Below are 27,088 nucleotides of genomic sequence, written 5' to 3' on the forward strand. Positions count from 1 at the left end.
TTGCAGCAGTTCTTGTGTGATTTCGGGCTATACAAAAATAAATTGTATTGTATTGTAAATACTCTGTCCCAAACTACATTGTGAAGGGCTGGCATTGATGAGTTTTACTAATGAAGATAACAAGGCAAAGCATTTTAAGTTACAAAAAGGCTGATCGTGTAAGTGATAGGCAAAAACAGATCTACAAAATACCATGGCACTGCATTGTGTGTCGGGAGTAACATTAGTGCTCTTGTAACAATTGAATGCCAGATTCTGCTTGTGAATAAGTCCTTTTTTTGTAACAGGACCATAACAAATGCTTACAAAATGCAACACTTCTACAATATCATAAAATGGATTATTCATGTCTGTGCTGTGTGGCGTATTGACATGCTGGTATTTAAATGACTTGTTAATATAAAGGATTCATAGGTCATATACTAAAAATGTCATATCAAGAGAAATAAGTCTGAGTTAGGCCCCCTCAGACCACTCCAAATTGTTAGTGGTCACATTGCAGAGATGAATAAACACTCTACTGGAGCTTTGTAAGTGTTATGAAGACCCAAAGAAGCCATTGTTAAGGTCTTGTTACCTAAGAGTAAATGAGTGACAGATGCATTTTGGCAGTGCGTTAACTAAAGTGTTACCAAAAATTGAATTATATTCAGATAGTGACACTCAATATGACAACTCTAGCTGTGACTTAACTACACCTTGTCAAAGTCTAAAGGACAGAAACACAGTCCTACAATTACAGTACAGCAAAGCACAAAAATTGGAATTGCCGTTAAACTCAGTATTTTACTTCACCAAAGAGAGAAAATGGCATTTTGCTGTACACAAAATTTGTTCCATGACTGGGCCTGATGCTGATCAATGCCAGCCATGTCAGTGTTTAAGAGGTGTTAAGGTGATGGATTCTGCTACCATAAATGACTTGTCCAATAGGTAAAGGCCATCAGCCCAACCCTTCAGGCTAATTCTTACATTTTAACACCCACCTTCTCCAGAAGGATAAGAACCTGATGCTTTGGCAGTCTTCTTCATGTCAGATTCCAAACAATTTAGCTTCACCTGGACAGAATGATACTGTTGGCGGCAGTGTGCACTCGGTATGAATCCTAATCCTGGAGCCTCGCCTTCTGATGAAAAACCTTGCCAGTCAGACTTCCATTTGAGGTCTTCTGCCTTTACACCACGGACAGTTTGGTTTTCCTGCATGTTGGTACTGTAAGACATCAGCTTAGAGCCTCCTGGTGCAAAGAACCTCATCAGAATTGGCTCAGAGTGGCGCTCCACAGGGGGCAGTGCTAGGGCCGCTGCTATTTTTAATATATATAAATGATTTAGATAGGAATATAAGTAACAAGCGGGTTAAGTTTGTAGATGATACCAGGATGGGTGGATTGGTAGATAATTTTGAATCTGTTAAATAATTACAGAAGGACTTGGATAACAGACAGGTTTGGGCAGATTTGTGTACAATGAAATTTAATGTCAGTAAATGTAAAGAATTACACATAGGAAGTAAAAATGTTAGGTTTGAATACACAACGGGTGGTCTGAAAATCGAGAGTACACCTTATGAGAAGGAGTTAGGAGTCGTAGTGGACTCTAAGCTATCGACTGACAGATAGTGTTCAGAAGCCATTAAGAAGGCTAACAAAATGTCAGGTTATATAGCACCTTGATGTGTGGAGTACAAGTCACAGGAGGTTCTGCTCAAGCTTTATAACACACTGGTGAGGCCTCATATGGAGTCCTGTGTGGATGACATTTAACATCTTATTAAAGAAAGAAACATCCTATAACAGGCCAAATCAGTTATCAGGCAGGAGAAAAACTGTTCATTGTATCTTTAATTACTCCTCGGCAAAGTGTCGTGGAGGGAGCGTTCATCAAAAACAGTCTGTTACAGCCTGGTCAGAATGATCAGAGAAATAGAATAGAAGTTCATTTTATAAACTGTTGAATTTACATACAGCGTCAATCAATGCAAATATTTACTCTGGTTGGTTCATTGGTTTACAACCAAATGATTTATATAAAATGAAAGTCTATTATATTATATTCAGGTTCTTCTTATACCTTTGAGTTGTGCCACCACCCTTGAAATTTCTGTGCATATTACAATTGTCCATTTTTCTTGTTTATAGGACATCTGCTGATTTCTTAGTCATCTCTTAGTTATCCTTGAGTCCATTTTGTATATTACATCGACCTTTCTTCTGGTACATACTTTATTTACTTGACCATCTCAGGATGGATGAGTGGTCTAAGGCACCAGATTCAAGAATAATTCCTTCCCCAATTGGGTGTTGTGGCCTCTGAATGGAGGCGTGGGTTCAAATCCCACTTCTGACAGCACGATTTTTGAAGTCCATCATCCTCACAGGTAGTGCTGTGGTAGTGCTGCTGCTTTGCAGTAAGGAGATTGTGGATTCGCTTCCCGGGTCCTCCCTGTGTGGAGAGCGCTTTGAGTAGTGAGAAAAGCGCTATATAAATGTAATGAATTATTATTATTATTATTATTATTATTATTATTAAAGAATTATTATTATTATTATTTTTTCCTAAACCAATTCTCATATTTCAGTGTTCATTTTGTTGTTCACTTGACCTTTATCTGGTTTCCTGGTGTGTCTGAACAGGTTTCTGTCTTTTATTAAGCCTTTATGCTATTTCTTTAAGATGAATGCTATATCACCCGAAAATTATTCATCCACCAATTATTTTGCCACCAATTTAAATGTTATTTGTCATTATTGCTGTCTTTGTCTGTACGGTGTGACTGTTGTAGGACTTAAAATAGCAAATATGGATACCTTGTGTGTTATGTGTTTTTTTAAAAATTCAAGTTAAATTTGTTCTCATGTGACTGTAGTACAAAGGAATTCTTACTTGTGTGTCTCCTGAGAACAGGTGACAAAAATACAATACAAAAAAAAAAAAATGAGAAGAACTTGTTGCCATGTTGGGTGGCATGGTGGCGCAGTGGTAGCGCTGCTGCCTCGCAGTTAGAAGTCCCAGGTTCGTTTCCCGGGTCCTACCTGCATGGAGTTTGCATGTTCTCCCCGTGTCTGCGTGAGTTTCCTCCCACAGTCGTAAGACATGCAGGTTAGGTGGATTGGCGATTCTAAATTGGCACTAGTGTGTGCTTTGAGTGTGTCCTGCGGTGGGTTGGCACCCTGCCCGGGATTGGGATTGGTTCCCTGCCTTGCACCCTGTGTTCGGATTCAGCGGGTTGGAAAATGGATGGATGGATGGATGTTGCCATGTTTGAGAAAAGTTCAATTTCTGGCACACTGCTTTACAGATTACACCTGGGAGACATTCTGGGCAGCTGCTCGAAACAAGCGAAAGCTGTACAACGAGAGCAAGACCCGAAAGTAGACAAGCAGCACAACATTGTAATAGCCAGCAGCCCTTCTGACACATTTCCAATCTTTCTCTCGCCGCCATTGTCTCCTTCTGTATAGACATAATGTCATCACTTTAATTTATTTACTTTGTTGTGGGAAACTATTTTTAGACTGTTTTACTGAATTTCTGTGAAGTTTTTGAATGTTTTCTTTTAAAACCCGACTGAATGCTCTGTCACATTTTGTTATGCACTTTTTACTAGATTGACTCTTATACGCACTTCAAAGATAATGAATAACGTCTGACATTGGCAGACTGTGAGGTAAGCCATAGAACCTTTCTAAAACCATATTATAAACTGGGTACACTATGAAGCACCGCAGTTGTAGTAGAAGATCCCTGATTGAGATACCATAGTAATGCAATGAAAGTGGTTCGACCATAGCAGCAAGTAAGTACTAAAACCATTGTATCCTCTCCTCCATAAAAATCATAGATAATATTATTATGGTAATACTATGGTTGTTTTTGGAAGGGAATGCTCTTTGATTTGGGTAAGGGAAGAAGGCTGTGAATTTCTCTTTTATTTAAATCTGTATTGCTTTTGGCAAGTGTACCCACACTCTTAAAAATGAAGGTGCCAGAAGGGTGCTTCAGAGTGATGCTATTGATGTACCATTTTTGGTTCCCAAAAGACTCATTGACATGAAGTTTCTAGAAAGAAGTTTGATTTATCTAGATTGGTAACAGACTCTATACAGTAAATAACCAGAAATGGATGGTAACAAATTTCTAAAATACCAAGAAACCATGATTTTAAAAGAACTTTCTCTGCATACAATAACACAGGTCAAGTCCAGGTTTTCTTACTCTCTAGGTAGCCCCCCACATATTAAAGATTTCAGGGTTTTTTTCCCCTATATACTAGGAAGTATTTCAAAGCACAAAGAACCAACTTCATATGTAAAGAACCCACCCAAGAATGAAATGGTGCTGTGTTAAGCAATGGTTCTATGAGGAACCACACAACCCAGTAAAGAACCATAAAGTTGCTATTAAACAACCAGTAATTTTATCAGTGTAGGGCTGAATGGTGTGTGTTACTGTACGCATTTAGTCTCTTTCATAAAACCAAAGTGTTATTTCTACGGAAGCGTATTAGGGCCAGGGAGAAGAAAACAAAAATATGGACACAGTGAAGAAAAAAGTGTATGTCGAGAATAAAGTCTACATGCTGACTTTATTCTCGACATTTCCACTTTAATCTTGACGCTTATTTCGAGATTATAGTCAACATGTTGACTTATTTCTCGTAGTTTATTTTGTCATTAAAGCAGAATGTCATAAACTTCATCTTAAAATCAATGTTTAATTTATTAGATTTTCTCAAACCCCATCATAACTAATGTAGCACATTAAATGCTTTGTGTTAAGTGTTCCCCGACCCAGTTGTTAATCGCTACGCGCTTCTTAAACTGACTTCCTCTACACTAAGAGGAGATGCAGGCAGGCCCGGTCTTAGGTATTATGGGGCCCTAGGCGAAAGGGGGGTCCAGGGGCCCCCTGAGGGGGGCAGAGCCCCCCTGGAAGCTCTGTGAAATGCGTGAAAATTAGACCAAGGAATCGATCCGGGGCCCCCCGGACGCCGGGGCCCTAGGCGGTCGCCTACTTTGCCTATGCCTAAGGCTGGGCCTGATTGGGACAATTATGTTAACTAAGGTTGTCTTATTTTAATTTCTTATTTGTCTTTTATTCTTCTTTTCTTCATTATGTAAAGCACTTTGAGCTACTTTTTGTATGAAAATGTGCTATATAAATAAATGTTGTTGTTGTTGTTGTAGTATATTTAAGTATACATGACAATTGCTCACTTGGACAATTTGTTTTGGGGGCCCCCAAGAAGGCGGGGGCCCTAAGCTATAGCTTGTGTAGCTTATACGTAAATCCTGCACTGGGCGCAGGCAGCGATCTGCACAAAATACATTCACTTCATGATATTCCTGCTCTCTGAACATTTATTATACTAAGATAAATACTTGATATCATTTTTATGATGAGATGTATTAAAGCATGTATTAAACATGTGGGGGCACGGCGGCGTGGAGGTTGCGCTGCTGCTGCCTTGCAGCAAGTGGGTCCCAGGTATACATTCAGTGTAGATTCAGTTTATGGCAAGTGTGACGAGGCTCCAAAAAGTTACATTTATGAATGGGTATCGCACGGGGTTGGGTACGTTTGAAAGAGGCAGCACTCCTGCAATAATGAAAACCCTCTCAGCAGAACATCCAATGAATTCTGTGTTCGTGTCTCTGACCACCAGCTCACGAACCCAATATTTACACAATATTTCAGTTAAACCAGTGCAATACCTTTTCATTGTGAATTTCCCCTTGGGATTAATAAAGTATCTATCTATCTATCTATCTATCTATCTATCTATCTATCTATCTATCTATCTATCTAAAACACCCAGCTTTATGGAGCCTTGCCACACCTGCCATAATGGTCCTCTATGCTGAACGAACACCTGAGGACTCCTATAGGGTGCAACACAACAGTCATGCCACTGTGCCCCCCTCCCACCCAAAACACACATGTTTAATACCTGCTTTAATTCATTTCATCATGAAAATGATATCAAGTTTATCTTAGCATTCTAAATGTTCAGAGAGCTGGAATATCATGAAGTGAATGTATTTTGTGCTGCGATCGCTGCCTGTGGCTCCTGTCAGTGCAGAGGAAGTCAGTTTTAGAAGCGCGTAACGATTAACAACTGGGTCGGGGAACACTTAATATTGGTTTTAAAGTGAAATTTACGACATGGCAAAGTTAGAGAGAGAAAAAAACAATGGTTTAAAGTGGAAATGTCGATTTTAATCTCCATATAAACAACGAGAGTAAAGTGGAAATATCGACTTTAATCTTGACATATGCTTTTTTTCTTCACTGTGTCCGTATTTTTTCTTCTTCTCCATGGTCGTAATACACTTCCGTATATTTCTGTCTGAGATCGTCGCCTCCTCCTCCTCGGCTTTACAGAGTTCAGCGATCCCACGAGCATATTAAATTAATTATACAGGTACTGCAATGACTGAATGTTAATCGGCGGAGAGGTTTCCTGGCGCTTTGAAATAGAGATTGGAATCGACAACGTAATTGTGACTTGAGCCGCAGACGGGGCCAAGTCGAGCAGAGTCCTAAGAAAGCGGGAGGCGAAGGGGGTGAATACGAGACTCGCCAAATTATTATAATCGCGTGCACTGACTCCGACAGGAAGAAATTGAAGATATTACAGCCACAAATTGACAACCTCAAAACTCAGATCCACATACCTTCTGATAATTTTTAAAAGTCGGCTCAATGAACAACAGGAACAGTCTACGGCGTTGTTCCCTGCTTCAGATTCCTGTCAGCTGCACACCGATCGCCAGTTTTCGTCGCCCTTAGTGAAGTCACATGGCCTGTCACCATGCCCGTCATTTACGTGCACGCGCATTCGCTCGCTCTGGTTTGCATGAATTTGTGCGCGACCGCCAGTATTTTCATTCTTTGCACGCCTTTAAAACAAAAAATAAACGATAAGGAAAACATTTTTAAAGTCACGCAGATATATTATTAAGGTGTAATCTGCGTAAGCATTTTATTTTACTTCAAGGCAGAAAATCCGCTCTTGCGTGAGAGTGTGTAGTGATTCAAGTCTCAAGATAGGAACGTTCTCCATTTTAAAGCGACTTTCTTCATTGTACTCAGATTTAACAGAAGCTTTTCATAAACCGGTTGACTTTATTGGCAGCCCATCTGGTTCTTCAGCGACATAATAATAGAAAAATTAAATAAAATCAGTTCTAAAACGAGCACTAAAGAGGATAAGCCGATAAGTCTTTAAAGGAATCGGCCGGCTGTGCATGCAGCGCCGCCACATCAGGTATTCAGCATACTGTGCGTGCCGAGAAAGTTTCATGGCGCATACCGGACATTTCAAATGCCCTTCTTAATTATCCGCCCAACTTTTTGACAAAAGTAATGATCGTAACACTTTCCCCAATAAACCCTAACGCTCCAATAATAGACTGCTAGCTACGGACCTCCAGAGCTCCACTCCACTTGCAGGAGGTTGTCGCTTAATATAATACGTCAGTAATAACGGCTAGATTAACGTTGAAGGAGGGCTATACTCCAGTCATGTAAAGCAAGTGACAAAAACCTGCAATCCAATTGGCTGTCCAGCGGAGCTTCTGAATCGCGGAGCTGCAGAGGTCTGCAGCTGGACCCATCACTGTTACAGATGCTTGTGGTGACGTGATTCGTGACGTCATCAAAAGCGACGTCCACTGAAGCCTCGCAACCGCCTCGCATTCTGCTGAACACAAAATAAGAAAAGCTGCTGTCTGAGTGAGGCAGGAGTGCGAACGAGTTTAGAAAGAACATCCCAGATAGAAAGAGGGTAAGTGCTCGGGGGTCGGGGTCGTGTGGATGTGGTAGTTTTCATTCGCCCCACTCAGTTACCGCACGCGACTTCAGTGGCAAGCGAGCAGCGCGTTTGTGTCTATTAGCTCGAGCTAATCATCTGTTATGAAGATCTCAGTGGTCCATAGAATTCTGCATCCCTTCTGATTTCGCACAGACGCACTAAAATGTCATTGTTACGGATCTCTTCTTGCTCGCGCATCTTTGTGCGCCGTTTGTCTGTTGTTTAACGCATTATCCGTACAAAGTGCCGCTGTGCCCTTTAGAGACGTGACATGAAAGTGACAGCAAATCTTCTACTCAATATAATCTGGCCAATCTTACCTGCCCAGCGAGGGGATTGAGTGGCCCCTCCATTGGGAGAGGACAAGGGGCACAGCAGACAAAAACGAGATTTAGATGACTTCATATGGTCTTTTTTTAAATAGATCTGAACAACTGTAGTTGTCCAGTGTTCATTTTGCAAGCATCAAATGGAGACACGCATTTCCAAGGCAAAGTCCCAGCCAGGCAAATGTGGATCTCCTCCAATGTGAAAGGACCAAGAGGCACAGTAGATAAGGAAGAATATTGAGACTTCCCAATACATTTTTTAAATACAGTTGATCACATATGACCTCCCATGAGCAACTGTGCATGTAACACAGAAGGGAAACAGTTTTATAGGATTAATGACACCAGCGGCCATCCCCATTTGGTCACGACAGGTACAGGATTTATTTACTTTTGTTAGAACTTTTCGGACACACAATTTATAGCAAAGAGATCACATTCGAGTCCCACAACACAGCCTTTCCTGTGGAAAAGTTTTTTTATCCTTAATTTTTTATTTTATTTTATTTTATTTTGAGTTTCAAGCATACAATGCAAGAATACTTGTATGAAACACTTACACAAAAAATAATTTAAGGTTTCTAGTAGAACTAGGGAATAAACCTGAGGAAATGTTTGACCACAAAGGACAACATGTAGAGTGAATTGGGGGGAGAACATTTATTTGAAAGATTTTGTCTTGCAAATGCCTTTGTACGGGCTTCTTGGGTAATTCATTAATTATTATTATTATTATTATTATTATTATTATTATTATTATTATTAGTAGTAGTAGTAGTAGTAGTAGTAGTAGTGATATTTCTGTGAATCTTTCCATGTTTCTTTGTTGATGAGCTCTCATTAAATGGGCATAGGCAGGCCATGTGGTGTGATGGTCAAGGCTTCAGACTTCCAAACCTGAGGTTGTTGGTTCAAATCCCACTGCTGACACCTATGTGGCCCTGAGTTGGAAAAACAAAAAGAAAATGTAACCAATTGTATCATAAATGTGGTAATCCGCCTTGGATAAAAGTATCAGCCAAATAAGTAAATGTATTGTGGAAGACCTGTACCTGTCACCCCACCGGGTGCCCTGTGTTGTGTTGTGATATTTTGCATACAAGTTGATAAATATTTTGTATGTCTTTATTTGTAACTCAGGCAAAACTAAGTCAGGAAAGTGAATTTTACGACAGAGTTGGGGGAAGTGCTTGAAACAAATATTTCTCTGCTAGAGTCTCTCTCTCATCTCCCACACAAAGCCTGGTTGCCTAACTGCCAAGCTTTACCTCAACAAATGGTCTTGGGAGGTGGCAGGTGTTAAGGTGTTCTGTTCCCCCATTGGTCTGAAGTATGGCTGTTTTGAACAGGCTTGTATTAGAAGCCTTTAAGTATCACAACGTCCTATTGGCTCTAGGGGTTGGACAGAACATCTATAAATTGGCTTCCTTAACCTCACACTCTCTCTTACCAAACTGATGAACTGAAAAGGACAACACAATGAAGAGCACAGCTCGGCAGCCATATTGAGACAGGCATGTGGCCTACTCTAAAGAAAGCTGACCACAAATGTTGTTAACTAGAGACATTTTAAGTAACTAACAAGTCTGTGTACCGCCTGAAACTACACATCAACATTTAATCAGGTTGTATGGTTGCCAATATTCAAATGTACTTTGCATTTTGTTATTATTTATGAATATTATCAATAATACATTATTTTATGTGTAACTTAACTCCTGCTTGTCTTTTACTACACCTAATTGCCTGAGGTTATAGATGTAGAAGGGAAGGTGGGGAGAAGTTATATACTATAATACCTTATAAACAGTGGTAAGTCTGTGAGATTTGAGGCGTTGTGAGAAAGGCTACATATTAATAATACAAAAGGGGAAAGTAGAGCAAAATAATATTCTACCAAGACAAAACACCCTGTTCTCCTTGTCTCTGTTGAGGAAAAATAAGTACAGGCAGGATGAAGCGTCAGTCAATCTTCTTTTATTTTCTAAGTAACGCTCTTTAAGATACAAATCAGGAAAGCAGTAAAAGGAAAGTGTTACAAGCAGGACCTTGGTACCACACTCTTTTATATGCTCTTCAGTTATATCACAGTTCCAAGCAACTCATTCCATGAGCACAAGACCTTTAACATGACTGGTTACATTCAGTTGTTAATGGGATACAGCAGAACGGTGATAACCCTTGAATGGTCTCAACTGACCCCACTCAGTGACTTGTGCACCTCATTTCTCAGCAGTCCATTTTTAACTGGAAGGTTGGTCACTATGTGCGCTGGTGCCCTTCCTCAGATGTGGCAGTTTCTTTCTCCCAGACAGAGGACTCCTCTTCTTCCTCTACTTACCACAGGTTCCTATTTAGAATTGACAGGGCTGTCCGCTCACTTGGCCACAAGAGCGTCTGCAGTTTATTCTTAGTTAAAGACTTGATACGTGCCAGCGGTTACCACTTTTGAATCGGCTTTCAGTAAGCACTCTGCTTTGACATTTAATTGTGTGTGCTTTTATCCATCCATCCATCCATTTTCCAACCCGCTGAATCCGAACACAGGGTCACGGGGGTCTGCTGGAGCCAATCCCAGCCAACACAGGGCACAAGGCAGGGAACCAATCCCGGGCAGGGTGCCAACCCACCGCAGGACACACACAAACACACCCACACACCAAGCTGTGTGCTTTTATATATTACCTAAACTTATAGCAACTTTAACCTTTAAACATAAGGTCAGAAGAGAAGAGACTCGGCATAAACCCAGTAAGCATTGCAGCTGTTTTTTCTTGTGTTGTCAGCACATCTCCATTACATGCCAGGTGCACACTGAACCGGTGATTCAAATTCAGCTTCTACAGTATGCAAGCCAAAGTGGTTGACGATTCAATTAAACAAATGGCTTTGCTCAGTTCTGTTTCAACAAACTGCACTGTCCACAATCAAACACTGAGCAGCAGACTAAAGCGAAATGAACACGTAATACACACACACACACAACACACTTAATGATGTGGCTGTGTGGGTGAAAACAACGATCTTCAAATTAGGATTCTACTACTGTATATTTGTGTTATGGAAGTGCACATTGGTTCTTTCTAAATTATTTTTTATATATTATTTAGTTACATATGACCATTTCTAACTTTACTCTTGTAACTCTTCTTTTATCAAAGACATGCAAGCATGGAGATATTGATAACAACCACAATTAAGTGCACTTGTGCTAAATCCGAATGGACATTGAATTCCACCAGGCACCAACATCTTCAGAACACCACTGGTGGCCAGATGTTTTTGCTATTCAGTGGTGACTACAGCTCATTTACTGTTGTTGAGCTCCATTTAATGCCCAGGCACACCGTCACCATCTCCTATCCATTCCCTTTCTGTTATTCCTCTAGTCATGTGCTTCTGGAATTGACAAACTAATCCTGTACATGCAGTGCTATGATTTCTTCTTCTTCTCTGTCTTTTATGGCCATCCACATCACACATCTGCTGAGTTAAGGTTATTTCAAACAATAAAACAGTAATAAAAAAATTGGGAGTGGTCTCCCCTCGACTTTCTCGTATACTCAGATATGGGGATGGATATTTGAGGAGTAAACCGAAAGATAATGATTATTTTTTTATATTATGTACATTAAAGAACCTTCAACAACAACTCAAATTAATAATATATTGAACAATTACCGGTATAAAAGTAAAGTTGAAAAAATCTGACTCTGCAGCTGCATGAATAAAAGTCGGTAGAAATCTACGCTTTGTACCTAGTACTTGTATGCAAAATTTGGTTGACTGAAGTGAATGTGTACTCAAGTTATTGTGTTTATACACAGACACACACAGACATAATTCAAAACATGGTATTTTCGGACACAGGGAGGTCTAAAACATTGAGATTAATCAAAATCTTAAAAACAGAATTTTTGCAGGATTCCAATACTTTCCCTGTTCTTCATATACAGAGGGGACCCCCTCTTAATTCTTTGGATTTTTGTTTCTCATTGGCTGAGCTTTCAAAGTAGCAACTTCCTTTTAATATATGACATGCCTTATGGACACAGTAGTATTTCAGCAGTGACATTAAGTTTATTGGATTAACAGAAAATATGCAATATGCAACATAACAAAATTAGACAGGTGCATAAATGTGGGCACCCAACAGAGATATGACATCAATACTTAGTTGAGCCTCCTTTTATAAATCTAACAGCCTCTAGACGCTGTCCTCCTATAGCCTTTGAGGAGTGTCTGGATTCTGGATGGAGGTATTTCTGACCATTCTTCATACAAAATCTCTCCAGTTCAGTTCAGTTTGATGGCTGCCGAGCATGGACAACCTGCTTCAAATCATCCCATAGATTTTCGATGATATTCAAGTCAGGGGACTGTGACGGCCATTCCAGAACATTGTACTTCTCCCTCAGCATGAATGCTTTTGTAGATTTCGAACTGAGTTTTGGGTCATTGTCTTGTTGGAATATCCAACCCCTGCGTAACTTCAACTTTGTGACTGATGCTTGAACATTATCCTGAAGAATTTGTTGATATTGGGTTGAATTCATCTGACCCTCGACTTTAACAAGGGCCCCAGTCCCTGAACTAGCCCTACAGCCCCACAGCATGATGGAACCTCCACCAAATTTGACAGCAGGTGGCAGGTGTTTTTCTTGGAATGCGGTGTTCTTCTTCCACCATGCAAAGCACTTTTTGTTATGACCAAATAACTCCATTTTTGTCTCATCAGTCCAAAGCACTTTGTTCCAAAATGAATCTGGCTTGTCTAAATGAGCATTTGCATACAACAAGTGACTCTCTTTGTGGCGTGAGTGCAGAAAGGGCTTCTTTCTCATCACCCTGCCATACAGATGTTCTTTGTGCAAATTGTGCTGAATTGTAGAATGATGTACAGATACACCATCTGCAGCAAGATGTTCTTGCAGGTCTTTGGAGGTGATCTGTGGGTTGTCTGTAACCATTCTCACAATCCTACTCATATGCCGCTCCTGTATTTTTCTTGGCCTGCCAGACCTGCTGGGTTTAACAGCAACTGTGCCTGTGGCCTTCCAGTTCCTGATTCCATTCCTTACATTTGAAACTGACAGTTTAAACCTCTGAGATAGCTTTTTGTAGCCTTCCCCTAAACCAGGAGACTCAACAATCTTTGTTTTCAGATCTTTGGAAAGTTGCTTTGAGGATCCCATGCTGTCACTCTTCACAGGAGAGTCAAAGGGAAGGACAACTTGTAATTAACCATCTTAAATATCTTTATATCTCATGATTGTCTATGAAGTTCAAGGCTTAACGAGCTAATCCAACCAGCACAACCTCATTTAGTAACTAGCTGGGGTTAGAGACATTTTATATTGAACCTTGCACTACTGAAGTTGCACCCAAGAGTAATTAAACATGTGTGTGTGCTGGTAAAACAAATGAAATTACCCAACAGTCCAGTTGAAAGCATGAAGAGTGAGTGTGCCTCAGTCATGTCTCATCTGTTTACAGGGCCACATCTCAAGAATCAGCGCCTCATTAAGCAGCTGGTTGGAGTTTGATGCCCTGACTTAGTTGGTGTTCTGTTGGCTCACTCACTTCACATTTCATTTCTGTTTGGGTGCCATTTAAAGAAAGAAATGAAGCAATTCAGAGGAACAATGAAGAAATTCAGGGGAACAAATCTTAAACAAGCAATTCAATTAAAACGAATTCACAAAAAGTTAATTAGCAGCATAAACAGAATATGAAAGCAGAAAAAAACGAAAGTGTCAAAACAAAGAAAGTAAAGATCGCATTAGCGCAAACAAAGAGAAATTATTACTTGGAGAAATAACGAAAAGGCGAATAGAGATCGAATATATGGACACAGGTGATATGTCAGAAGTATGTAAATATTGTAAGGCTTTGAAGTTTAATTCAGAGAATTTCAAAAACGGGGTTTACCTCACATGCATTTATTGGTTACTTTGCAAAAGAAATTATTAACTGCTGATGACGTCGATCGTTTTGTCTGTGCTGAAATTCCAAACAGAGAAACCTACCCTGAATTATGATACAAAGTCATTAAACACATGTCTCACTGATCTCATTTAAAAGTTTCAGCATGTTTGGACTCAAAAGATTCCAAATATTGTTTTTAACGAAGTTCTGAAAAGTAATGAAATAGCAACAATTCAAAGAATAAAAAATCTTAAAAGTGTGTGTCCGGAAAACCAAACATGGGGGTTGGCAAGCGAAGCGCCCTAGTAGTTCTATAGAGAACAGTCCAACCTCTAATGGATGTGGACCCTCAAGTACTTGTAATAAGTTAGTAAACTCTTGATTTCACCTTCTTGTCTTTTCCTGTTGCAGACTCTGCCTTCCCTCAAAGTTAAGTTCCCCTTTTCATCTTCTCCTTCCTGACATGTATCAGTTTCCTACTCCAGTCTTGTGACTCTATTTATATAAGCATTCCTCACTACAACTGACAACACAATTGTGGGACCCCATCACCACTCACTGTATCGTAATCTCGAGTGATGAATAATACCAGCCCATAATTGTGGGTGATGGCTTTCTGCCATTTTATCGGACCCTCTACTTTTAAGTTTCTTTTACATCTGATAATTTGATATGATGAGTTACTGTCGACAAGTAATGAACTGTCTGACTTGACTGTTGTAGAATGAAATGCAATAACTTTTAGATCTGAATGATGCAGTTGTTAATGTGATAACATTCTCTTGTTTTCACAGAGAGAGACGAGACGCATGAGGCTTACATGGCTATCATGGAGAAAGGAAATGTAAATATTAAAGAAGAGTGTGAATGGGAGTATGTCCATCCTAAACAGGAGAGTCTGGGCATTAAGGATGAGGACTGTGAAGTGGGCTCAGTGGGCATTAAAGAAGAGGCTGAAGAGAAGTCTGTCAGCCTTGAGACACACAAACACAAAAGTGTGGGGAGCATCAAGGAAGATGACCTTCATTATGGGTGTCAAGATGGAACTGTGACTGGGTTGGGCTCTTCTCGAAGCAGGCGTTGTTTTACTCCGGAGCGGTCTATCAATGTGAAGTCTGAATCATTGCAGTCTGACACACAGAGGACTGGGGAAATGTCATCTGTTGGAACTCAGAAAGATCAACCACCACCTACAAAGAAGTCTGGAGCAAGTAAGTGAAAAATAAAAATATGTGTATGCTTTAGGGCAGAGGTGGGCAAACTTTTCTCCCTGAGGGTTACATGGACAACTCCAAGGTCTCTAAATTTACTAAATAATGAATGTTATTTTCACACAAAAATACATTTACTAGTCATGTAACTATATAGCTTTGGTAGTAGTATCAAATAAAATGTAATAGGTCAGGTCAGGTAGGGGAGTAGGCACTGGTATAGCACACTGCTGCACCCACCACATGATGAAACACCTCGGGATCCTGGTTGGCAACCCTGAAGGCAGACACGTGGTCCAGTCCTACCCTCTGTAAATGACCCTCTATCTGCCGCAGCCTGGTGTTACGTGAGCGTGCCCCTGGTACAGCCACTCGGGTCCTCAACAATGAGGATCCTGTAAGTTGGATCACCCTCGGGGAATCACGTCACATGGCCGTACTGCTGTAACTGACGCTCCCTCACTTTGCATGTAATGTGCCTCATTCGGGACTCCATGAGCAACCGCTCATTCGACACAAAGTCAAACCAGTGGTGCCCAAGGATTCTCCGAAGAGACACAATACCAAAGGAGTCCAGTCTTCACCTCAAGTCACTGGATAGCATCCATGTCTCACAAACAGGGGGCACCAGGACTCTAAAAACTTGGACCTTTGTCCTTTTGCACAGATATCAGGATCGCCACACACCTCTTTGCAGCGACCTCATGACCCCTGATGCTCTCCCAATCTGTTTACTGACTTCATAAGAAGAGTTGCCAGAGACATGAATGTCACTGCTGAGGTAAGTAAACCCCTCGACGAGGTTGACATTCTCTCTGCAAACAGACACACTGCTGATTTCCATGGCCAAGAGGTCATTAAAGGCCTGGCTCTTGGTTTTTATCCAGGACACTCACAAGCCCAGACACTCGGACTCCTCGCTCAATCTCTCAAGTGCCCTGATCAGAGCCTCCATTGACTCGGTGAAGATCACAGCATCATTAGCAAAATCAAGATCAGTGAATCACTAATCAAGAATACGTCAGAGCAAATAAAATGAAATATGCCATGTACTCATGTTGCTTCTTAGCCTAAATGTTCTTTAATAACTACTCAAACTGTTATTCAGTTAATCGTTAATGGGATGGGTGCAACTGTCCACAAAGTTTGTTGTAGTCAGCATTCAGCTTACTGGTACTAACTCGCAAGACACTGTGTACGTCTGAGTCTGTTAACAGAGAACTGTTCTTTGATCTGTTAATGGTAGAAGCAAAGAGTACAAACATTTTTTAGGCAAACGTTTTCAAATTACCAAACATTTCTGTACTAAGTGAGGCCTATAAGTCCAGTTAGTTTGATATTCTAAAAAGCCTCCTTCAGGGCATTGTCTGCCAGAAGATCAATTAATTCAAACCGGAGATTATTCGATGCTACTTTAATATTGAAAGTAAAGGGGTAACTCAGCAAATTGAATTGATCTTCCAAAGATATAAACTCAGCAACCGCCTTGGAAACTCTTCTTTTAAAGAAGATACCAGCTGACTGTATTTTCCTGAACACACAAGAATGTGTGTGCTTACATAGCAAGCGGTCTTGCGACTACGTGCGATTGAAACCTCATTGTACGCGTGCGGTTACACGCAGCACGAAACACAAGCTGATGCTTGTACACATGTGACATTATAAACCAGCCTGCTCATTTGTTCACATGTTCCAAAACACGCACTGATTATGTATTTCACACGTCATTTCCGTTAATAAAATCACAATAGTTTTAAGTTTGTGTGCGGGCCGCATAAACTGGTGTCATGGGCTTCAGTTTGCCCACCCTTGCTTTAAGGTCTTTAGGGGGTTATGGGCCTGGTGTCACCTGCCACTCCCCTTCAGAGCAGACACAAACAACGGCACTAATCCTGTGTTTGCTCATCTCGTTTTTCTCCAAGACCACTGCAGCACCTGTATGCCTGTGTATTAATCTGTCGTTTTGTTCATTGCTCTGTTCTGCTATGTAATTAATTAACCCATTTTAACAGACGTGCAGTATTACCACAAAATTAATAATCAACTGTTATTGCTTGTGATATTCTAATTATAATTAATAGCATTTTACTGAAATAATGCAGTTGGCAAAATGTATCCTTTATGCATAAAGTACAGTAGAACCTCCATTTATCAGGAAACTACTTAGAAAACTGTTCAGGTGAAAATGTTACATGATGGATTAGTGGAAATACAAAAACTTTTATGTTTAAAATCGGACTTATTCAAAATGTGTGTTGCTGATGTTGTAATAGAGTAAATACAGGACCTGTGATGTTGTATGAGGAAGTCGGGAGTGGCAGAGAAGTACGTAAGAGTTGTACAGGATATGTACGAGGAAAATGTGACTGTGGTGAGATCTGCGGTAGGAGTGACGGAGGTGGGATTACATCAGGGATCGGCTCTGAGTCCTTTCTTGTTTGCAATGGTGATGGACAGGCTGACAGACGAGATTAGACAGGAGTCCCCATGGACTATGATGTTTGCTGATGACATTGTGATCTGTAGCGATAGTAGGGAGCAGGTTGAGGAGACCCTGGAGAGGTGGAGATCTGCTCTAGAGGGGAGAGGAATGAAGATCAGTAGAAACAAGACAGAATACATGTGTGTGAATGAGAGGGAGCTCAGTGGAATGGAGAGGATGAGGGGAGTAGAGTTGGCAAAGGTGGATGAGTTAAATACTTGGGATCAACAGTACAGAGTAATGGGGATTGTGGAAGAGAAGTGAAAAGAGAGTGCAGGCAGGGTGGAATGGGTGGAGAAGAGTGTCAGGAGTGATTTGTGACAGACGGGTATCAGCAAGAGTAAAAGAGAAGATCTACAGGACGGTAGTGAGACCAGCTATGTTATATGGGTTGGAGACGGTGGCACTGACCAAAAAGCAGGAGACAGAGCTGGAGGTGGCAGAGATAAAGATGCTAAGATTTGCTTTGGGTGTGACGAGGATGGACAGGATTAGAAATGAGGACATTAGAGGGTCTGCTCCAGTTGGACGGTTGGGACACAAAGTCAGAGAGGTGAGATTGTGTTGGTTTGGACCTGTGCAGAGGAGAGATGCTGAGTATATTGGGAGAAGGATGATAAGGATAGAGCTACCAGGGAAGAGGAAAAGAGGAAGACCCAAGAGAAGGTTTATGGATGTGGTGAGAGAGGACATGCAGGTGATGGGTGTGACAGAACAAGATACAGAGGACAGAAAGATATGGAAGAAGATGATCCGCTGTGGCAAACCCTAACGGGAGCAGCCGAAAGAAGAAGAAGAAGAAGATTAGACTTACTGTAAATACAATTTGTATAACCCAAGCATTCCTTTCTTTGTTACTTTTAGCGCTTTGAGTACTGAGAAAAGCGCTATATAAATGTAATGAATTATTATTATTATTATTACTTCTCAAAAATCTGCTATCACCACCACAACATGTTAAACATGGGAATATTAAATTAGGACCCCGTTGAATTAAGGAAAGGAAAGTTGCTTGCATATATAAATGTAATTAATTATTATTATTATTATTATATAAAATCAAAGAACACAATAAAGCCTTAAATGATGGTAATGTAGGATTGAAAAAGAGAAAATAAACACAACTAGATATTTCTGTTGCACAGGTATGTAAAGGCACTCAATGTAGCAATATTAATGTTTAGCCGGCTCGAAACGTATTTAGATGTCAGCACATTGTTTCACTCTGTTGCTATTGTATCATTTATATAACATGCCAGAATACATATAAAGAGCGTTATTGTCAAAATAATTTTCTAGTTCAACATATACTTACCAAATGTTTGCATACTGTCGTGCTGCCCATGCGGCATGGGTAAAAAAAACTGGTCCACGACAAAGATATCCGTCAGTAAGCCCTTAATAATTAACTGAACGATATTCAGAATTATTCAGCAATACATTTGCGTTGAGTTTAATGATAAAGGATGCTGCTTAACAGGTCGTTGCTCTAATTCAGAGTACAGAGTGCATTTAGCGTGCGTCCATAGACCAAGACTGTGAGCAAACAACGACCAAAAAACCTGCGCTTTTACTGTGCATAACAAACAAGATATCTTACCACGTGTCAAAGTCACCCTGAACTTTAGAGCCCTTAAAACAACAGCCCTGAACTTTTTCTGGTCACTGCACTATTATCAGGCAATCATTTGTTACCTATTATAAGAGAAAGACAAGACTATAACAAAGAAAAACATGCAGTAATGGCGGAAAACGGTCTTTCCAGACATGAGTTCAGGATAGAACTGATCTAAGATGGTGGATCTTCTAGCAGGAAGAGGGGTGTCAAAGGTGGACGGACACAGGAAGTGATGTCATTGGTTGTAAAGCTGTCAGTCTTCCTGTCTGCAGAGGTAGGAAGAGAAGAGACATTACTACATAGCGCCAACTCTTAGAGTGGCAGGTTATTACCATTACCAAAGCCCTTACTCTGTCCCCTAACCATACATGTGTGACGCTGTGTAAAATATTGTAATATTGCAATAGCACAGACACCATGACATGCTAAGCACAGCGTATAACCAAAACTTAGCTGTCTGGTCCAGTCACTAATGGCATTGATTTCTTCCTTATCTATAAATCATAAAAGCCTGCCGCTTCCCCTGACAGTTCTTGGCGGCCAGTGCGACTCTCGATCCTTGAGTAGTTGCGGCCCAATTCTTCAGGAAGTGCAACTGCCTCCCCTGCGTGTGTGTGCCAACGTATTAATTTACTGTTAAGAGCCATCTATAAATGGGGAAGTTCAACTTCTGACAGAGCTGGAGTACTAAATGGATTGCAGTGGCAAATAATATGTAGTGGCACTTGTAATTCTGATTAATATATAATTAACTGTGCAGCCCTACATATTAATATATGTTTTGGTGTCCAAGGGTCTTTAGTCTAAATGTGGAGAAACGTTGTTCTCTCTCAGCAGGAAACAGATAACTAATTTTTTGAGAAAACAACGAGATGGGAGCACAAGGAAAAACAAAAGAAAATGATTATAAACCAAAGTGACCGAAATCCAGACAAGCGGCAGCATTCAAAGTCAAATAACATGCAATATCTCAAAAACAAGGCAAGACATGAAGCGTAATCACACGAGAAGTCAAATTAAAAATAAGGATTTTATCTGCAGATCGGATAAGCTTCATAGCAAAAGGCTGACCTTTAATCCTGTTTGCTGATTAATTCAAGCTCATGACCCCAGAGACCACACCACCTAAAAACACGGGATGTGACCTTGACAACAGTACACAAAATGGCTTCCAAAATAAGAAAAAGTTATAAAATATCAGATTTTGCACTAAATAAATCAATACAAGCTTCAGCACACATTCTGATCATTAAAGGTACATTTCACATTGTTAGCAGGGCTCTCTGATTTATAAATGACCCTCTCTTCAATATCATAATACTGAAGAGTTATCACTTTTTTACCTCAATTAATCAAATTAACACTAGAATTACCAGAGCCTACGAAAAAACTTGTAGATCCGTCCCACGTTAAATCACTTCTTAAATCCGTTCGCACCTCTCCGCCATCGTCTTTTGTCTTCTAAATGTGCAGATAAAGACAAGCTGCAAGTAGCCGGCTATTCCATCCCCCCACCGACTTAGAACGTGCACAAACTTCTCCCAGCTCATGCCTTGATTGATTATCTGGGAGTGAAGTGGAGTTTTAGACTGGAAATAATAGATCATTATTTGGAACACACGCATTTCATGTGTGTTTCGTTTCTACAGTAATCTGTGTAAACACATTTTTAAAACAGAAACATTTTTCATATTCTAGTAGTAAATGACAAAATGTAGGCATAAACTATATAATGTATGAAGCCTGAATTCCAAATATCAAAGAAACACTTTCACGAAAGGTACAAATATAACAGAACAAGTGCGCTTTTATTCAAAAATATAACTGCAGAAAAAAAAAAGCCGCCTTAGTGTGCGACATTGACACTTATTTACAATGACTGCCGCCGTGGCACAACAGTATCAGTTGTTGACTGGGAATCAACAGTTCACGAGTTTGATCCTGCATGACTCCCTTTTGAGAAGTGAACTGCTCTTATTTTTACTATTTTAGAATAAAATTATACATTTGATTTCAGTCTGTAACAGCCGGTGTAATTTATGATATTTGTAAAGGTTAGCTTTGTTTTTGTTTTTTTGTATTCACTTTTCATTCTCTCAGTCGCATTCAGGATTCTTCCCTACCCCATCTGACACTGCTGTTTTCACATAAAGACGTGCTATAGTTCTGCAGTGTGTCATGATACATATGACTGCGTGTTTTTTTTTTTTTTTTTCCCCAATCTTGCCAGTCCCCACATGTTGCTGTATGCTGTTTCTTTTGTACTCCAGGACATGCAGAGGAAAGCAAAGTAAAGAGCAGTAACTTCAGCGCTATATGCAATCATCAGACACTCCGCATCTGACACTGCTGTTTTCACATAAAGACGCACTATAGCTCACCCAGGGAGCGCCTTTCCTGCATTTACGACATGTGTACTTGTTGCAGTGTACACACCTCTCTGTGCTATGGTTTCTATTACACTGAACAAGCACCTGTAATTTGCTGCTCTATTCATTATCTCAAAACACCACGCACATTCACAGTAATTCCCAGTTATGTCCACCACTCACACCCACGCCTACAACCATACAGAACTGATTCCACATCAGAGAATTTCCAGTTCCAGCAAAAATTCACACCCGATCTGACGCTGTTCGTTTTCAAATAATATTGCATTAGTGCAATAATGTTTTCACATATATTGTCTTTCTTTCAGGTGTGTAATAGAAACCACAGCATAGAGAGAAGTGAGTACATTGTAACAGGTACACACATTGTAAATGTAAGAAAGACAATCCTTGCGTGTGTGTGAACTGTTAACATTTGAATCTGATGATTGCATATAGCGCTGTCTTATTCAGTGCGCTTATTCAGTGAGCACAAGAACATGCAGGTGGCCAGTTGCTGTGTGCTACAACATGTTGGCAGTGATCAACGCACATTTTAAAAAAAGAAAGAGACAAATATGTGACGTTTTGAAGAAATCATTTTATGACGCGAATAGTACCAATCAGAAAACATCGTCGAAGTAATGCAATATTATTTGAAAACGAACAGCGTCAGATCGGGTGGGAATTTATACTGGCGCTGTTAGAGTCAGATCAGAAGCTGAATAAGCTCCTGTTCTGACTCTAAGTAAAAAGCATGAATTAATCAACAGAAATAACTGTGATCGACATTTTAAACTTAACGATTTACAGTGCATACCAATTTATAAATTTTATGTCCGTTTGAGATTACAAAGAAAAAAAAAACACTTCCTCCCCAACAGGGAATCGAACTCGGGTCTCTAAGGCACAGCAAGGCTGCTATGCTTTGAGACAGCAAATCTTAGCGTTACGCCATGGATGATGTTGTATTATCCTTGAACCTTTTGTGAAAGTGTTTATTTGATGTTTGGACGTCAGGCTTCACACATTCTATAGTTTATGCCTACATTTTGTAACATTTATTACTAAAATATGAAAAAATTTCTGTTTTAACAATGTGTTTACACAGATTACTGTAGAAATGGAACACACATGAAATGCGTGTGTTCCAAATAACGATCTATTATTTCCACTCTAAAGCTCCAGCAGTTCAGTCACTCCCAGATAATCAAACAAGGCATGAGCTGGGAAAACTTAGTGAACGTTCTGCGACGGTGGGGGATGGAATAGCCGGCTGCTTGCTGCTCGTGTTAATCGGCACATTTAGAAGACAAAGGAGAGGTGAGAACGGTTTTAAGGTGGGCCAGATCTACGAGTTTTTTCGTAGACTCTGGTAATTCTAGTGTTAAAAAATATCATTTTGAATAACATTTTAAGAGTATGATCATACTGTAATGTCTAAGTTTTGCAATTTAGTTAACAAAATATGACCAGTAAATTTTTCTCACATGTGATCAATTTAGTTTACTGTTTCAACTTCTAGGCTCCAGTGATTGTGCTCAGTTGTAATAGAGAAAATAAAATGATCAAGTTGAGTGCAAAGTAAGTTTTACAGTTCTTTATGGTTATAAAAGATTGCTGAGAATTTCTTTAATATTGTGACATAACATCAATATTAGGGCAATGGATTGAAAATAATCTTTTATTTTTCCTCTTAAACTTCAAACAGGAGGCAGCCCTTACTGCTGCTCTGAGTGTGGCAAACAATTCTGCGGCAAGAGAACTCTTCAGAATCATAAAAGAATTCACACCGGAGAGAAACCATATTGCTGCTCTGAATGTGGCAAACGATTCCTCCTGAGGAGTACTCTTCACAACCATAAAAGAATTCACACTGGAGAGAAGCCGTATTGTTGCTCTGAATGTGGGAAACGATTCCGTCAGAGGAGTACTCTTCAGAGCCACATTAGAAGTCACACAGGGGAGAAGCCATATTGCTGTGGGGAATGTGGTAAACAATTCTGTCACAGCAGTCATTATTGGGCACATGCTAGAATTCACACTGGAGAGAAGCCATATTGTTGTAATGAATGTGGCAAACAATTCTCTGACAGGAGTAGTCTTCAGAGACACAAAAAAATTCACACTGGAGAGAAGCCGTTTTCCTGCTCTGAATGTGACAAACGATTCTGTTTCAAGACAAATCTTCAGATCCACATTCGAACTCACACTGGAGAGAAGCCCTATTGCTGTTTAGAATGTGGCAAAGAGTTTTCACAAAGTAGCACCCTTCAGAGCCACAAAACCATTCACACTGGAGGTAAGCCATTTTGCTGTCCTGATTGTGACAAACAATTTGCGTGTATCGCCAGTCTGAAGAGACACTCAACAGTTCATACAGGAGAGAAGCCATTTTGCTGTTCTGATTGTGGCAAGCAGTTTTCAAGAAGTAGCGTTCTTCAGAGCCACCGAAGAATTCACACAGGAGAAAAACCATATTGCTGTTTGGAATGTGGCAAACAATTTGCGCATGTTAATACTCTGAGAAGACACTCTACAGTTCACACTGGAGAGAAGCCATACTTCTGTTTGGAATGTGGGAAACAGTTTTCACGAAACAGCATTCTTCAGAGCCACAGAAGGATTCACACAGGTGAGAAGCCATACAGCTGTATGGAATGTGGCAAAGAATTTTCACAGTTGGGCAGCCTTAAGAGACACTCTACAATTCACAAGAGAGAAAAACAGGAAGCCCCAAAAGAGTAAATTGGTTGAAGAACAAGACAAAAGTGGAGGAAAGTGATCTGTAACTTTTCTAATTACTGAAGTCTGGTTCAGTACATTCACACCGGGAGGCTTTGTTCTGCAAGATTAATGTTAAATCTCATCAAGATGAAACTACTGTTGCAGTATGAAAAGCATCCAGAAACGCAAGACCACAGTCTTAGCTCTCAAGATACAAGGGTGCCCTCTGCCTCAACATCAGGGTAGTTGATGGTGATGGTGACAATAAAACATTTTCAGATGAAGTGAAGAAGACCTCCAGTGTGGTGACAGTGTCGCTAGCTCCACCACTGTGGAACAGGCAAGAACAACTTGAGCAAGAGGACTGGACACGATTCAGTATGGAGGAGGATTTTGGATAAAATTAAATAAATAAATATAACCACAGTGAAATGTGACAACAGATAAATAATTACAACATGAAATGTAAGTATGAATAATTAAATGTGTGGCAAAATGTATTTTTTTTTTTTGTTCCTTATTTCTTTATGTATTTACTTATTTCTTGATGTATTTCTTTCAGTAACACGCATGCAACATAAAATAAACCTTGAAATGAAAAGTGTCACTTGTCAGAGATGAGAGGGCTGGTTCTAGTGAGCGCTGTTTTTTAATGGGTGAATCATCGGTAGAATGATGGTGAAACTGTTGGGCGCCTAGTGGCACATTTACAACAGATACTTCAGAGGCAAACTCTTAATGATGAACTCAGAGTTTCTTGAATTAAAGTAGCCACTTCACACAGTGGTTCTGGGAAGCCTTTTCTTACACTTGTGTCCGCCATGCACAGCCACAACACTGAGCATGCGCATGACACTACCACAGTCCCAAGACAAGTAGCGTGCATGTGTCCTCTTTATGGATGATTCACCGGTTAAAAAAAGTATACTTGCTAGAGCCCAGACTCTCAGCATTGACGAGTAGAAGTGACAGTTTCCATTTCAGGGCTTATTTCATGTGGTGTGCAGGGTCACTGAAATAAATTAATAAATACATAAGGAAATGAGAAGCAAAAATGTATTTCACCAACTACTGAATTATTTATCCCTGCATTTAATCTTGTCATAATTTATTTGCTGTCAAATTTCACAGCACTTATTTATTTAATTTTGTCCAAAATGTTTCTCCATAGCCCAGGGGTCAATTGAAGATAAAGAGAAGATTGTGTGCCGCTACTTTTTTTGCAACAAATGCAGAATTTCTCTCTAAGGTGGGCTTGCATGAATTTGAAATCCCACTCCACCATACAAATTAACAAAGATACCTGATGCCACCTGTGGCACGGTGGCGCAGTGGTAGCGCTGCTGCCTCGCAGTAAGGAGACCTGGGTTCGCTTCCCGGGTCCTCCCTGCGTGAAGTTTGCATGTTCTCCCCGTGTCTGCGTGGGTTTCATGTGCCTCACAGAGACCGACATGGCCAATAAATGATTTAATAAAACAGCCATTCTTTCTGAGTTGCGGACCCACTATACCATAGAGGGTCCAAAGACATGCAGGTTAGGTGCATTGGCGATTCTAAATTGTCCCTAGTGTGTGCTTGGTGTGTGTGTGTCCTGCAGTAGGCTGGCGGGCTGGCACCCTGTGCTGGCTGGGATTGGCTCCAGCAGACCCCTATGACCCTGTGTTAGGATATAGCGGGTTGGATAATGAGTGACTGACCTGATGCCAACCTAAGAGCTTTAAATGGAATAATTAAGGAAAGTAAACATTTAGAGAGATTTAGAATACCTGCAAAGAACAGTAAAAGATGAATTCAAGCAGAATAAAACTCAAGGCCTGGGAGCAATGTGAGTAAACAGGGCCAAGTTGAAGGCACAAGACCACAGTTGCCAGGACATCTGCACACGTATTGGATGTGTTGCTGAACTTTGTCTGATTTACAGAGCTACAGGACAATCCAGGTTGTATGGTATGAATGAACACACTCTATTCGCTTTTATTTATGGCACACTAGCTATTAGGATAATGCTTAATGGTTAAAATGTATTTAAGCCTGCTTTCTGTCTTGCACTTTTGCTCTCTCCTATGGCTGTGAACTGAGTTCCTTTCTCAGCTAGGTTACTTAAGGATATGGGGGCACCTCCAACAGAGAAGCTAGAGTGACACTCGTGCCTGCTGATAAAAAATAGTGAACCACAGCCCCGTATGCAAGTGCGTTAACAACTAAGGTGTCAAAATAGGCAAACAAAAGTACAGTTGTACTCAAAATTATTCAACCCTCTTTGCAGATTAGGTTTATTAACAAAATGTACAAACTTTCAGCTGTTGGCAATGAACAAATCAAACAAGAACCATTTAAATAGCTAATATTACAAGTGGCTTCTCCACATTCAACACAAAATGCCACTTTTAACCCCTTAACCGCCCTCTGCCGGATATATCCGGCACCGTTGTTTTATTGCTAACGCCATACTGCCGGAATTATCCGGCACATTTGCCTGTGGTTATATGAATGCCTGGCAAGTAGTATAACTGACGGTTTGGCGTGGGTATTATTACTACGTTGTATTTCGACAAGTCTGTGGTTGTTTTGGCCGGTCATGTGACGTGATTCGCATGTAACAGCT

General features: G+C 40.3%; 1 protein-coding gene across 1 annotated transcript in view; it reads left to right on the forward strand.

The window, feature by feature from the left end:
- The first annotated feature begins 7,673 nt into the window (after positions 1 to 7,673).
- The window catches only part of LOC114643211 (zinc finger protein 665-like), a 77,887-nt gene continuing 58,472 nt past the window's right edge, over positions 7,674 to 27,088 (forward strand). The window contains exons 1-3 of the mRNA XM_051935859.1: positions 7,674 to 7,792; positions 14,871 to 15,287; positions 23,468 to 24,500. Coding sequence (XP_051791819.1) covers positions 14,897 to 15,287; positions 23,468 to 24,500 — 1,424 coding nt within the window. The 5' untranslated portion in view covers positions 7,674 to 7,792; positions 14,871 to 14,896. The remainder of the gene's footprint in view (positions 7,793 to 14,870; positions 15,288 to 23,467; positions 24,501 to 27,088) is intronic.

Source organism: Erpetoichthys calabaricus, chromosome 1 (assembly GCF_900747795.2).
Source record: "Erpetoichthys calabaricus chromosome 1, fErpCal1.3, whole genome shotgun sequence".
NCBI classification, from domain to species: Eukaryota; Metazoa; Chordata; class Cladistia; order Polypteriformes; family Polypteridae; genus Erpetoichthys; species Erpetoichthys calabaricus.